The sequence below is a fragment of the Phodopus roborovskii genome, unplaced genomic scaffold (assembly GCF_943737965.1).
Source record: "Phodopus roborovskii unplaced genomic scaffold, PHOROB, whole genome shotgun sequence".
Lineage (NCBI taxonomy): Eukaryota > Metazoa > Chordata > Mammalia > Rodentia > Cricetidae > Phodopus > Phodopus roborovskii.
This window is the reverse complement of record NW_026126567.1, coordinates 15,124,942-15,141,063: the sequence shown is the minus strand read 5'-3', so window position 1 is coordinate 15,141,063 and position 16,122 is coordinate 15,124,942. Positions and strand designations below refer to the sequence as shown.

Below are 16,122 nucleotides of genomic sequence, written 5' to 3'. Positions count from 1 at the left end.
CACACACACGGTCCTGTATATGTACTTGATGAGAAAGCATGTAATACTCAATTGTTCAAGCAATGCTAAATAATTTTCCCATTGTTATGGTTATTAAAGTTCTTTTGGGTTCCCTAAAAGTTTGAGAAATCCTAGCAATCAATCAATAACTTTAGTCTCACTTTCATGTTGTGTTCCCTATTTATAAATTTATAAAATCATTTTTTAGCACATACAAGGCACACACATGTCTGACACAGAGTGGGCGTTCAGTGTTCACTACATGTCAGGTTTTTTTTTTTTTTTAACTTCTTTTATGTTTAGATATTGATCTTCAGTGTAGATGCTATGTCTTTGTATCTGGAAGAACCTAAATATAGTATCATCTCTGAGAGCTACTGCTTGTTAGTACTGGTCTGTTTGTTACCTTTATCGTACCTTGATTTTTCTTATCTACAAAACATGGGCAGTAATAATAATAGTTGAGAATTAAACAACACCTCTAAAAATCTCAGAAGAATATCTTTGTATATGTGCACATTCACTTAATTGCTTGTTTTCATTGTTTATTAACAGTTCTTGTTAAAGTTTCTGAGAATTAAGAACTCTGTTTCATTTCAGTTTTTGTCCTAAGAACCTGCCTTAGTGGACAGTCAGACACAACAATGTTTGAATGAATGAATACAAGACTTAACAATGGAACCAACTTGTCCACAGAGGAGACTCTTACGGGCACCATAGCATTGGTAGTCACTCCTGACACATGGTGATTCTTAGGCTCATAGTTATGATATGGGAAATCAGACTTATCTGGTGATTTCTTTCATTTAGCATCAGCCCTTGCCACCATTGCGCCACCTACAGAGTTGATTACTTCTGAAGTCACCGCCAGGAGCTTTATGGTCAACTGGACTCACACCCCAGGAAAAGTGGGAAAATACAGAGTTGTGTATTATCCCACCCGAGGTGGAAAACCAGAGGAGGTAATGTGACAGTCTTTCCAAACCTCTTAATCCCTGAAGTCTTTATAGTGGGTACAGAATACAAATGTATGTGTAGGATATTATCTGGTTAAACACTCTAAGTGATCTGAAATGAATCTCTGCATGTCTGTATTGTTCCTTCATCTCTTCAAGTTGTGGTATCCACATCTTCGCTCATCCCATCATATAGTTATCCTCAGAATTGTATCAAGCATGCACTTACAACCTAGTCTACTTTTCTTCTCAGAATTAGCAAGTTCTAAATTGACTCAGCTTTAAATCCGTCTTTTTCTATTTTGGAGTGGTCAGGTATTTCTGCCATAGTGAAGATCATATCTTCCAAATTATGTGCTAATAATGATGAGCTAGTCTTCTGTGATTTGGAATTTTCTGAGAATTTGTAGAGATTAGGACAGTGGAAAGCCATCATGAAGCAGCTACGGCCAGTGTTTTCCAACATGGCCAGTTGTAGCTAGACAAACACCTATTGCCAATGCCTGGGCCCTTTCCCTGCCCTGCTTGGATATGTTGATTCATTGAGTTAAGACATGATGGACTCCACTTCCTTTTGTTGTTCTAACCTCTGATGGACCTCAGAATGTTTCACAGTGTTCTTCTGTGTCAAGACAGGCTCTGTGGGTCCCTTTTTACTTTCAGGTGTTACAGAAATTGATCATGGAGTTTCAAACCTCTGGTCCAAAGAGAAAAATAAACCAAAATCCTTCCAGTGGCTTCATTTTTCTCACAAATAACAACCTTTTCAAAGTCTTCCCAAAGTTCCATGGAGGAAAATTTTATCTACTGTTACCACGTGGATGTGACTAGGACAATAATTAGCCCAGGAGTGACACCACAATTGGCGTCATATATGAATTAAGAAGTCACTTTGGACCCATTCCATAAAGAGCATCCACTTATGTACAAGGACAAAGAGAATTGATCTCTACAGTGGAAATGAAGACCCAGCACAAATAATAAAATATTTAATGAGATGTTCTTCCCGGAAATATTTTTTGCTTTTTGGTTTCAATTCTGCATGCAAGGTATTTCATCTTTTTCTCACCCTATTCTTTCAACAGGTGGTGGTGGATGGGAGTGTATCTTCCATAGTGTTGAAAAACTTGATGTCTTCAACTGAGTACCAGATAGCAGTGTTTGCAGTATCTGTCCACACTGCTAGTGAAGGCCTGCGGGGGACAGAAACCACACGTGTGTACTTTCTTTCCCTTCGACTTTTCAACACATTCAGCCATGCTTAGGTGGCTGATTCCTAAACTGGGCCGCTCAGGGTGGATAGACACCGTGATTGAAATTCACAGGAAGTGACTGTCATCATGTATGTGGGAAAGGATGGTACTGCTGCTTCAGCTTTGCAGCTGTGTGTATGGAATGGTGAAGGAGGCAGACTCATTCATTCACCAAACACACTTTTAGGAAATGTCTACAGTGAGCCAAGAGCTATGCCAAAATTCGTTCACTGGAATTTAGAAGTTCAGGACATCTTTTTCCCGGGGCAGTATTGAGAGAATGAAACCACATTTCAATCCTCATCGTTCGTCTCATGATAATTAAAAGGATCTTCTGAATAGTGATAGTCCCTTCATTGGGCATGATGATAGCTACACATATGTATACTATGTGCACACACACACATGTATGCATACAAAGAGCTCCATACTCAGAGAATCGTAAAAAGATCATCTTAAAGTGATCATATTGTAGTTATTTTAAAGATTGTGTTCTTAATCCATGCTGGGCTCTGTGCCAAACTGTCATAAATAATCTGCATTTTGTAAGACAATAACTATGTAAATAGCACCAAAAACCACATTCCGGGATGATGGTATATTTCCCTTGTGCAGTGATGGACTTTTGAGTAGCAATAATCTGCAAGACCAGAGTTGACGCTTCTGTTTTGGAGAAATCTGTTTTCTCTTGTTTAAGTTATTTTTAAGTTAACAAAGGAAGTAATGGTTTCCATTGTGGAATTTTCATACATATGCATCATGTTTTGTCCTAAATCATCCCCTTCCTCCGAGGACTTTCCCCCATCCGGCCGTCCCCAGCTGCTTGTCTTCCACTCCCCCAGGCAATCCCCCTTCGCAGAAGCAGTCTAGTGGCCATTTGTCCTCTCATAGATGCTTCTATCTAGTAAAAGCTGAGTCTGCAAACACGGGGCATTTGAATATGTCAGTGCCATGAAGTGGTGTGGGGATTCTAAAGAAACATGTGCAGAGAGTTGCAGGTGTAAGCAAAGTGCTGGACTCGACAGTGTGGTTAGAGAAGCAGGTGTGGTCAGGCATGAGGGACCTACAGTTATGTCTGGAAAGAACCGAGTCCTGTTTTCCCAGTGCTGTTCAAGCCTTGAACTAGAGGTTTACCCCAATTCCTTTCTCCCAGTTCTTGAAATATGGCTGGCATTGTTGTTTTTATTACTTTTCCCTTCCTTCCTTCCTTCCTTCCTTCCTTCCTTCCTTCCTTCCTTCCTTCCTTTCTTCCTTTCTTTCTTTCTTCTTCCTTCCTTTCTTCTTCTCTCCCTCCCTCCCTTCCTCCTCCCTCCCTCCCTCCCTCCCTCCCTCCCTCCCTCCCTCCCTCCCTCCCTCCCTCCCTTCCTTCCATTCTTTTTGAGAAAGGGTGTCACTCAGTAGCCGAGGCTGGTCTTGAACTTGAAGCAATCTTCCTGCCTTCTTCTGAGTGCTGGGATGATAAGCATGGCCCAGCAGGCCTGGCCTCTTATTACCCTGTTTTATCTCAAGGGAACTTGTAAATGACTATTCCAAAGAGTCTCTTCTTGCAGTGGCCTTGCCCATGGCTTCCGACCTGGAGCTGTATGATGTGACTGAGAATAGCATGCGTGTCAAGTGGGATGCGGTCCCTGGCGCCACGGGCTATCTGATCCTCTATGCTCCCCTCACAGAAGGTCTGGCTGGAGATGAAAAAGAGGTAACTCCCTGATACCAGTTACAGCCCCGGGACCTTTGATTTCCTGATAAAAGTTTTATTGGAACAACTGATTGTGTAAAATTCAGAAAATTCAAATGGTCAACCCAAAAACATAGGTGGTAACCTTACTACCTATAAAAACAGCTCTTCATTATTTTATAATGCGGAGGACTAAATTCAGGACCTCACACATACTAGCCAAGTTGTACTGTTGAGACATAGCCTCATCCCTTTTGATGAAATTTTATTTACAGTCTTTTTAAATGAATTCTGTTTTCTTTGCCTTCCCTTGCATTCTCTTTGTCTCCCTTCCTCTCCCTTTCCTTCCTTCTTTATGGTTCTGGGAATCAAACCCAGAAGTTTACACATACTAGGCAAGTGCCTTTCCAATGAGCTACGTCCTCTCATCCCTTTGGTATAGGTTTAAAAGGTTGTTTTATATTTTTAATTATGTGTAAGTATGTGTATATGTGTGTATGTACATGTGTGTGTAGATGCCTGAGGAGGTCAGAAGAGGGTGTCAGACCCCCTGGAGTTAGAGGTAGAGGTGGTTGTAAACCACCCTATGTGGGTGTGGGGGACCACTCAGGTCCTCTGCAAGAACAGGATGTACTCTTAACCCCTGAGCCATCTCTCCAGGCCCCTCCAGTGTATTCTAATGCGTGTACAGATGCTTCAGAATTTACAAACTTAAACTGTGTGACTGGAGGATACAGAGATTCCTTTCTTCCTTCTAAAATGGAAAAACTACTTGTCGCATATTTGATGTCCAATTGTCATACAACCAATCCACTTGTCATGCAAGTAGTTTGACAATCTCCAAAGGTCAAAAACATTACCCCAGAGTCCAGAGACAAATTGGCAAGTGGGGGGTCATGCTGAGTCTCTCTCTTCTTGAATACCTGAAGGGATTTGCAATTCTTCCAGATGGCCTCTCTCTTAAATGGGGTGGCAAAACTGGCCCAGTGCAATGGAGCTGGAAGTACAACCTGGGCATCCAGCCAGAGGACTGGTTAGGATTAGCAAGCTGTGACAAGTGCCCGCTTGGTCTTGCCTCCAGCACACTGCTGTGATGTACACATCTAGAGACTGCGTCTGAGTCGCTTCCACCCCCACTTTCCTGGGGACCAGACAGCATTGTTGCTCTGGCTGCAGTTGCCGTTTGTCCAGCTGTGAAGCATTATCCCAACACAGCTTGGGGGGGGGGCACACTCAGTGTTATGTGGTTCTGTATTATCAGCTTCTAATGGAAACCAACTTGAGACAAACCCAAAAACCAACCGAGGCTTGTTTGATGTAGGTGCTGTGAGAGGTCACACAGCCTCCCTAGGAAGCATCACCTTTATTCTGTCGTACTCCGATGAGCAGGGCGAACACACATTGGAAAATGATCTGATCCCATGTGTTCTTTTCAGATGAAGATCGGAGAGACTCACACGGACATCGAACTGAGAGGGCTATTCCCCAATACAGAATATACAGTCACTGTGTACGCTATGTTTGGAGAAGAAGCCAGCGATCCTGCTACAGGGCAGGAGACCACCTGTGAGTGGGGATGTGGGTCCACATGAGATACTACCACAAAAACCCAGACAAACGTTTGTGGTTCTGAATCCAAATTGCCAGTCTTGATTAAAACCTCTCAAGAGGCCACTGTGACTTTAGGAGAATTTTACCTAGGGAAAGAATTGTATTTCTTTTATCTTGAGCTGCCAAGAGAAGTTTGGATATTAGCACTGAACTTCAGCATCCTTCAGATAAGTCTACCTGTCTCACTCTGAATCTAAATGTGCTGTGTACTAGATCAGAATAGAAAGGGAAGAGCTCTAGAATATTCTGGAATCCCAGCAGCTGAGGTAGGGAGCTCACTGCGGGTTAAGATGGATGATAATGACAATGTTGTCAGCTCCTCTGTCCGTAAAGGAACACTTTCTTATCTATTATGTGATTGATATATGATTAAACTCATGTGAAAATATGTAGTCACTCAATACTTTTTTTTTTTTCTTGGTTTTTCAAGACAGGGTTTCTCTGTAACTTTGGGAGCCTGTCCTGGAACTCACTCTGTAGAGACCAGACTGGCCTTGACCTCACGGAGATCTGCTCAGTGCTAGGATCAAAGGCGTACGCCACAACCTCCTGGCTTAATATCTGTTTTATGTTCATTGAAATTAATATTTTTCCTAAAAAAATGTTTGCTATCCCTTTTACACGAGCCCTTTATTTTGGAGGGTTTAGGTTTTAAATAAATTTTTATTAAGAAGGCTAATTTTGACTTTTGTGGTGTAGTGTCTCTTGTATGTTAGACAAGTGGTCTACCACTGAGATAGACCCCTACCTATGAGGCTAATTTTGACTAAACTACTCCTAATGTTTTAAGAACAATGTGTGTATTTGGTGCTTTGAGACTATGATATTAGACTAAGTGTGACAGTGTGCTAACCAGGTTTGCCCCAAGCCGTTATAAACCTGGCTCTGTTCATAGTCTTGTGGATCACATGAAAGGGCAGGAAGCACCCCTCTGCTCCTTGGACAGAGATGAGTAGGACAGCATCAATAGTTCTTTGTTTTTACGATTCGACTTGAGGCAAAAACACGATAGAAGTTTAATGATAAAGACGTTTCCCCACATCCGTGCTTTGTTAGCTCAGGCTGTGCTGTTCTTGCTCTTGGGAATAGTAATTAAAGCATCAAATCTGGGGAAGGAGAAAGAACTAAACCTCTTAGAAAGTATCTCTATGCCCCTTGAGGGGTTTGAGGAAGCTATCTATTAAAAAGAAAGAAATAACTCAACTCTCCATCCTGAAGAATGTTCATTATCTATGTGCTAAAACTATGTCCAGCTCTTTCCTGTGATGAGTAGCTGGAGTAGGGAAGGAAGGAGGCGGAATCAATTCAAAATGTTCCAAAGTGGCATTTCCATGTCCTAAGGAAAATGGACATTTCCCTGCCACGCCACCAAAATATAATTGGATTCTGGAATGATGTAAATGTAAACATGAATAATGCCTGATGGCATCACTTTATTTTGCTCCCTACTCTTCATGCATAGCCCCTTAAGTATGACAATGATCACTAACTCCCGAGAGCTCTGTAATGTCAAAGATCAGTATGCATGGAGGCCATGAAGACCTTGACCATTCGAGTAAACAGCATTATCCCCTTATGGCTGACAAGAATGGCATAATTTGTATGCAAGGCTTTTATTGTGTTGATTCTAGCAGAACAATAGCTGAGATCTAGTGTGTGTGTGTGCGTGTGTAAGTCACCATACAGTCCCAGTGCTCTGTTGTTGCACAATAGAAGTGTAACAGTGACTTTGGCTAAATCAGTTCAGTTTTGTCGCCAAGTCCAATAGGGGTGATCGCCACTCCTGCTGTCTAACATTAATGAGATGATATGGCTCTTGTTACAACTCATAAGAGTCACCTAATCAATGGCAGTTATTGCTACTATGAATTGGTGGAAGCTGGAGAAAGCCTCAAAAGCTATGGCCACATGTACATATTATATTATCTCCCCCCCTCCCAATAAGAAGTACTTTGAAAATTAGGAGTGCCATTTCTTAAGTTTTCATTTATTTTAAATGACTTCAGTTACTTAAATTTTTAATTATGCTCTATTCCCTTAGTACCCTTAACCCCACCAAGAAATTTGAGGATCTCCAACATTGGCTCCAATAGTGCTCGGTTAACCTGGGATCCCACATCACGAAAGATCAGTGGTTACAGGATTGTGTACACCAGTGCTGATGGGACAGAAATCAATGAGGTAGGTTGTGGGGCATGCTGTTTTTCGGGTTGTTGTGTAGTTGTTGATTATGACCTGTAAATGGAGCTCTTAAGAAGCTCAGTCTACAAGGACCTTGTAATCGAACCCTTGTGGATTAAGACCATGCTAATGTTCCTTCCCCTAGTACAGTCCTTACAAGCTGAGCAGTCTCAAGGGTCAGCTGGGTCTGACCCCTTCCAGACTCTCAAAGGCACAACTTTTCCTCTCCCTTCTTCCTGTCTCTCTCTTTCTGGAGCTGGCCAGGATGTAAGTATGCTTCTGTCTGCCACTTTGGCTTCTCTTACTTGTTCTATAATGCCCCATTCCCTGTGATGTGGCTGCCATCTGTAGTGTTGCTGTAGTGTAGCCCAAATGGCATGGCTATTTTTTTCTTTAGTCTTCTCTCCTCCCCTTACTTCTTCCAAGCATCTGCTGAGATGTACAGCTTGTCTGCTGTGGAGGGTTTTCTTTTAAACTAATAAAATTGTCCTTGCATTTCAGCAAAACAGGCAGGCAAACAAACAATACTGATGACATAATACATAATTATTACATATATTACTTATTACCTTTCATGGTGTGTGGGGCTCAGGAGGTGGGAATTGTGTATACTTCTGCCCTGACATGTAAATGGCCTGAGCCAGCATGGTCTCAGTGACTTTTTACATGTCCAGTGCATGATCTAGGGAGGTGGGTACAGCTGATGGCTGACACTGACATCTACTTCTCTGAGTTTATTCTTCATGTGAAGTTTCCGGAGTGTTGGCTCAGGAGTGTTGCTTCAAGAGTTCCATGACACATGCCCAAAGGAGAAAGAAAGTACTAAATGGAACTGAATCGCTTTAATAATCTAGACTCAGAAGTCATTTACAGTCAGGCATGGTCACACACACACACACACACACACACACACACACACACACACACACACACACACACACAGAATCACAGCACTCAGGAAACTGAGGCAGGAGATACAGTATGAACTCTATAAAAAGCCCTCATCTTAAAATATTTCAGAAGAGGCATTTGCTTTCATTGCTGAGACATTCCATTGATAGAAACTGCCAGAAGTTCCTGCCTACATTCAGTTAACTGTGGGGAGTAACATGGGTTTCCCCACTATGGGCACACATGGAGGAGGAGCCTGTGGATGGGAGATGTACACCAGTGGTTATCATCTCTGAAGACACAATGTATCCAGGCGAATAGGAGTGAGGATGTGTGTGTCTTCATGTACTAACAAACTGACCCAAAGTTGGGTTTACTTCTCTGTTCTTAACTGGTACCTCCAAGACTCTAGATAGATGAATTTAAAACTAAGTTCTGATTAGAGAAGTATTCAGCTTTTGTAGAAAGATACTCAGAAATAATGGAACTTGCTAGAACTCAAGAAAATCTTGTGTCTTAATATGTGGTGACTAATACTTTTAGGAATCTTTTCTTAGAAATATGTTTTAGCAAGATAGCAAGGTTATATATATATATAAATTATCTTGGTCCAGGAAGCAAAGAAAAAGAGAGAAATATGTTGGATTACATCATTTCTATTTTCTGACCAAATAAAATAAGTATTTTCATATGTTGGGACAAACATTTTCCTACAATTGAACTCAAGCAGTATTTTACAGTGTGTACTCTCATCAGAGTCATAATGTAATGGACTGTCAATCAGGTCATATTTTCTAACCTGGACAAATAACGTTCAGTCCCTCTCTTCAACATTCATAAATCTGAAATGTAAATAATTTGGATGAGTTTGGAGTCACTGGGTGACAGTTGCTTTGATTTTGAAGATAATAGCCCAGAGTAGTAAAGCAATTAAAATAAAATTCCTGAGCTATAGGTGTTTGTTATAGCTAGTAATAAGTAAGTTATTCTCTCAAGAATTGCACTCTTAGCTATATAAGAGGATCAGGCAAATAATGTACACAAGAGGAACCTGGCAATTAAAGTATAGGGATGTGGTGGCCACCTAAGATACCTCCCATGGTAGGAATATATGGCCAGCTAAGACACCTTCTGTCCCAGTCTGAGGGAGGAGGTATTTTTGTCAGATTGTGGGACTTCTGAGCAGATACTCATGATTCCTATTTTCACATGTGGGTTGACAAGTTAAAAATTGAAGTATATTGCTTAGAGGCCTTTCTGATCAACTGGACTGTGGATATCTAGAAAACTGTTTGTACTCTTCAGAAAGTCCAGAGACCACAGTCCATGAGCCAAGTGGATCAATTTGGGAAGGAAGGATAGAATCTTCATAAATGTAAAATTGTATGCGACTCAGGATCCATGGAGGTAATGGCTTTACTGAGTTCTTGAGAATGAACAGCTTAGAGCTCTTGACCAGTGTCTTCGTGAACCTTCAAAGGCTTTGAAATAACATCACTTTACAGCTGATACCCCTGGTCACTAGAGGGTTTCCTTGGGTCCTGAGACTTGAGTACTCAACTACACCATGACAGCTTTGCTAGCATACTGAGGGTGATTATTGAGTTTATGTTTCGACTGCTTTATCTCCAAAACTTAGCCTTCTTCCTAACCTTTTGTGGGGCTTAATGACTATGGAAGAGAGTGATGATGCTATGGGATGTAATGCATTTTGAGTTTCTACCACAAACCAGGCATTGTCCAGAGTTTTCTACAGAGAAAATATCATACAATCTTTATACAATCAAATGCTTGCAAAGCATGGGTTGTTTATCTAAGGATAGGCACTGTCTTCAGCACTTACTGTGGAAGCTTTTAAGGAGAGGAAGAATTAAATTCTGCCATTGAGTTTTGTAAAAGTAAAGCCATCATTTTAGACTGTGAGATGTTAGTTTCCAACAGCCATGATTCAGTGGCACAGCCTACACAATCTCTCATTCCTTGATAGTACTTTTTCTTCATATCCCCCGAATTAGGCTGAAGGAAATACTTAGCAAGTCTGTTAATAAAGTTCTTTTCAAAGTAGTTTCACAACAATGTGATTGTGGTCATTGTTGTCATTTCTTAAGTCTTATGTCATGTGGTGCTACCAATAAAATCAGTTTCAAAGTTAATAGTTAAAAACATATGGCTCTGCAGGCTGACGTGGGAGGTAGATCAGTTGTCACAGTGCTCGCCTAGCATTCAGGCAATCTTTCATTCAACTTCCAGCACAGTATAAAGCAGGCATGATGGCACATACCTGTAATTCAAGAGGCAGAGATCCAAAGGCTGTCTTCAGCTATGCAATCCCTCCCACAAAAGCAACACTAGAAAAGTAAAAAAAAAAAACAAAACGAAACAAACAAAAAGAGACACGTAAAGCTTTTTATTTGGTGAAATAAGTTAATCAATTTTTAGTTATATAAAATGAAATCTTGATTTGTAAATAAAATACTTTGAGAAATGAGCAGAATCTTTTTATAATGGATATATATATACACATACATATATATATCTGTATATATACTGTAATATAATAGATGGTTTTATGCTTATATTGTTTTCTCCCTTTAGACACTGAGTGAACCTAACAAATTGGATTTCATTTTTTGTGTAGATTTGATATCCATACAAGATTCCCATTTGTCACAGACTTGAGTTTTCAAAAGGAAGTTAAGGTGATGTAAACTTGCCATTTAAAAGTTATATGGCTCAGAACAAATTAGTTACACTCCTTAGCCTCAGGTTCTTTGGAAAGCCATTTTTGTAAGTACCTAGACTGTGCTGAGGGAAGTCAGGGAAGGGGCTCTAAATAAATAATATGTGTTGATTCCTGGATTTACCTACAACACCAGGAAATAATTCATAGACACCAATTTTGAAGATTTGTATTGAATTAATATTTTAAATATGAATTTGTGGGCTTTGGCACTTAAATAACGAAACATACGGTAAAATACATGTAAGACAATAAGGTTTAGACTCCAAACATCTGGGTCTCCTTAACTAATTTTCCATCTTTAAATTGACCATAGAAATTCAAATCCCTGGGCATTTGGTGAGGATCAAGTGATTACTTAATACAGTAGACATAGGCAAGTAACACTAAGTTCCAAGAATCATCTAGAATATTGCGTATCCTTCAGTAGGGGATGATCCTTATTTTCAGTAACTCTTGCCATGCAACACAGCAGCCCATGGTTGTGCACTGAGGCTGGCCTTGCTTCTCTTATGTGGTGTCAGCATACAGGACTTGCATCCCTCTGGGAGCTTGGCTGGGATGGAGCTGCCAAAATGAGCTCACTGCTGTTGGGTATCTTAGTTGATGGCTGAAAGGCTCTACTTGGCAGTCTACTACTGCAGGGTTTTCTCAGGGTTGCAGAACGATGAAACAGAATCCTCTCTTCAGGTTGGCACTTTCTTTTGTCCTACAGTTGATTGCTCAGAGCAGGAAATCATTTCTGAACGGGTTCTTAGTTTAAACAAGCCTTTCTCTTTTAAAAGGGTTCCTGAGGGGCTTCCATCATAATTTTTTATCTACTCAGTCCATTTAATAAAAGTCAAAAGGGAAACAAGTCACTGGCCATCCTACACTTAGACAGAGTGGAAGGAGACTAAGGTAAGGGTCCTTCCCCAGCGGCTCACACAAGATGCAGGAGGTAGACCGAATGCACAGAGAGCCACACATAGTGTAAGCACAGGTGAGAGAGTGTCAGGAAGGACAGGACAAAAGCAGTGTTTAGAGAACAAATCTACTGACTCATACTGAAAGGTTAACCCTGCCAGAGAGGCACACTGAGCATTTTTGAAAGAGATGCGGAAAGCTGGATTTCGAAAAGAAATGAGCTGTAGAGACATGGGCCAACGGATTACAGGTGCAAAGACCCTAGTTGGAAAAGGTAAGAGCATGACACAGGCCAAAAGGCTGGAGGCCAAGGGACCATTGGGAGTACAGGGTAGAGTCCTAGAATACACAAGGTTAGGGGGATTTCCTAGGATGGTTGCTTTTGATTTGAAGGCCAGTTGATAGTGAATGAACAGTTAAGTGGGGAAGTGACATTTCCTATTTTGGTAAAGGTCACATTAGTTATAGTGAGCAAACGTGGAGTTATTTACCTTTGCTTAACGTAAGGCATCCAGATTAATTATTAACAATAATTAAAATAGGAGATTGTGTTGCATTGCTTTAAAATGTCTCCTGAAATTGCTTTAAGTGGCCTTTAATTTGAGAAAGCCTGCTTGCAGGTAAATATGGTTATTTCTTCAGTTTTATAGACTACCACGAGGACTTAGGCATCTTACTTTAAGACACTATGTATTGTCATGATGGTTAGTTAAGACATGCGTTAAGCTCACAGTGGTGGGCACCATAACCACGATCTATAGTTTGCTCTCCAAATTATGCAGCTTGGCAGTCCAGCACCAACCTCACAATGATAAAGACATGTCCATTCTTTCTTTTACCTTCAGGGTGATGTGGGTGGGGGTGTGGAGTCTAGATCCTACCCACATCTCCTCTTACTCTGTACTTTCTTTCTCCAAAGCCTTTTATATAAAATGCCCTTAGTGTCTTTCTTCAGGACTTAATCATATTCATATACATATATATACATATATATGTATGATATATATACATATATACATACACATATATATACATACACACATATATATATTTCCATTTTTGTCTTTCTGTGAAATATAAAGGAACATTTGAATGTTTGATCTTTCCTTTGGTGTTAATATTTTTCTGCATGGTGGTTACTGTGCCATTATGATAGAGCCTGTCATGGTACAGCTATGGAGTTAGTTGGAAGAGCCTGGGCAGTGAAGCCAAAACTATCTGCTCTTAGTGCTTCATCAACCCCACAAGTTGCACACCCTTCACATACCTTCTGAGAATCATCCTGAGAAACAGCTGATAACAAATCCAAGGAAGGCTGGGATGTGTGCCCTTGGCCACTCTCTGGCTCTGGGATTCAGTGCTGTACTTTGTAGTCATGATAGCCCTTCAGCCAGACAAACTGCAGGTGATTTGTGTAGTTTGAGAGTACTGGGTGTAGACTCTGTGGCCACTCTGTTTTGCAGGTTGAAGTGGATCCTGTCACTACATTCCCTCTGAAAGGCTTGACTCCTCTCACGGAGTACTCTGTTTCCGTTTTCTCCATCTATGAGGAGGGGCAGTCCCTGCCTCTGGTTGGAGAGTTTACTACAGGTAAGCCTTATTCTGGATTGGGAGGGTTTCAGACGAAACTGTTCTGCAAACCTGTGGCAACCGCCTCAACTGGAGTTTTGAGTCCACAGTAACTTTGAAGATATTATTAACAAACGAACAATTAGATAGCTAACGTGTGCTAGCTAATTCTTTTCTATCAAAATAAGGAAAAGAGAGAAAACAACAACTCATTTTAAAAGGTTAATGTCCTTACACCTGTGCCCATACAGGAATCACTAATCAGACTCAGTGGGCTAAAAAAGGACATGAACTTAGGAGGAGAATGTAGAGGGGGAGTCCAGGAGGAGTTGAAGTAGGCAATGGATTTAATAAAATATATGTGTTCATTCATGAAATTTTCCAACAATTAAAAAACCATACAAAACACTTATAAAAAGTGTACATTGTTGCTTTCTTAACCCTCACTCCCATTTCTCTTATTTCTTAACATAGGGTTTTTATACTCATCTTCCATTCATGTGTGTGGGTGCATTAGGCTGAACTGCAAAATCACCAACATGAGACAGTTTACTGCCAATGGAAATGGCATTTGAATACCATTTAACTTAATGCATTGTGATATAGCTGTATTGTAATGGAGCCTGAAACTCTAACAAGGAGTGACTGAAATACTGGAATTGAATAGAAGACACAAATGGAGTGTTTTTCATTGGACTCGGCAGTTTCCACATAGACAGACAACCTTTTTCTCGGCCTCGTAGGGGCAAAAATTTGGTTGTTTTATTTCTAAGTTGATTGATCACACATGGAAACAAATATAGTTAGTTCTAAACTGAGGAAATAAGGTAAAGTAGAGAAAAATGAAGATTAACTAAGATCTCCTTATGAGGACTATGCTTGGATTTCTCCTTGTGTTCTAATAGAGTTTAAAAGTCACTGCTTTCAGACAAACATCAACTACATGAGTAATTATTTTGGGTGCATTTGGATATTGTACTTTCTGAGGTAATCAAAGTGTGTATGGCCTGAGGTGCTGGAATGCACGCTAAATGATGTTTTGTCTCCGGTGATGCCTACACCTTCATGTTAAAAAGGTTAGGGTTCTTTCTCCTGGATTTCACTCATCACCATGAAGTAATTTAATACTAAAATGTAGAGAGTGTTCCTCTAGGCATTAAGGTGCCCTTTCCTCAAAATACTTGGAATATAATGTCTTCCCAAAATAATGAGTTTGACATTTTTTCTTTTTACTTTAAAACTGTGTTTATGTGTCCACATGTGTGCACATGCATGTGTGCATGTGAGTGTGTGTGTGTGTGCAGGGTAGTCTTGCATCCTCAAGACTGTCATCCACTTTCTTTGAGACAGTGGTTCTCCTTGGCCTGCAGCTCACCTTTTAGGCTAGACCAGCTGACCGGCAAGCTTCAGGATCTTCAGTTCAGGACTCCCCAGAGCTGTTGTTTACAATCGCCAGTGCCCACAGCACTTTTATAAAGGTTCTGGGGTGGGGGTGGGGTGCAAACTCAGTTCCTCATGTTTTTGAGGCAAGCACTTTATGACTGAGCTATTGTCCAGCTCCATTTTAATTTTTTTTATACTTTATGAAATATAGACTATGTTAGAGTTCTGGAGTTACTGGAAACGTTTGAGAGAACATTATTTTTGCGGTTTTCCCTAATTTATGTTGTTGGACGTTGACGCCACACTGGATGGATGGAGGCTGGTACCCACTCTTCCATGGCTTTCCTAAATCAAAAGCCCTCTCAGCCATCCCATCCTATGCCCCCCCCCCCGCCCCCGGGAGCTGCTTGAGTTTTGCTTTCTTGCCTTTTCATTTCTCAAACTCATTCTCCTCCATGGCTCACAGAGGAAGTTCCTGCCCAGCAATACTTGGAAATTGATGAGGTGAAGACAGACAGTTTTCGAGTGACCTGGCATCCACTCTCGGCTGAGGAAGGGCAGCACAAGCTGATGTGGATACCAGTCTACGGCGGGAAGACCCAGGAGGTGAGTTGACCAAAACACAGCAAAAATTGATCCCAAACATGTTCCCTGAAAGTGAATGCCTCCTGTTCCACCCTGGTTGGTCTCCATTTAAAAATGGACTTGAAAACTGCAAAAGTTGCATCTTGCAGGGCAGGGCATTAGGCACTTCCTAAGCATCAAATAATACTAGAGTTCAAAGTTTAAAAATGTGTTGTTACCAGGGCATTAATCATATATCTCAGATTCCTAGACCCTCACAAGTAACATCTAATAAAACTTTGCAATGGTACTTTTACAATATTAATAATGTACTTATTGAGGGACGTGAAGGCAGTCAGGTCTGTAGTTTGATTTTGGAAATGATTCCAGCAT

General features: G+C 40.8%; 1 protein-coding gene across 1 annotated transcript in view; it reads left to right on the top strand.

The window, feature by feature from the left end:
• Col14a1 (collagen type XIV alpha 1 chain) overlaps window positions 1-16,122 on the top strand; it is a 163,305-nt gene that overhangs the window by 43,810 nt on the left and 103,373 nt on the right. The window contains exons 9-15 of the mRNA XM_051202657.1: window positions 811-962; window positions 2,042-2,171; window positions 3,760-3,905; window positions 5,321-5,450; window positions 7,537-7,676; window positions 13,677-13,803; window positions 15,632-15,771. Coding sequence (XP_051058614.1) covers window positions 811-962; window positions 2,042-2,171; window positions 3,760-3,905; window positions 5,321-5,450; window positions 7,537-7,676; window positions 13,677-13,803; window positions 15,632-15,771 — 965 coding nt within the window. The remainder of the gene's footprint in view (window positions 1-810; window positions 963-2,041; window positions 2,172-3,759; window positions 3,906-5,320; window positions 5,451-7,536; window positions 7,677-13,676; window positions 13,804-15,631; window positions 15,772-16,122) is intronic.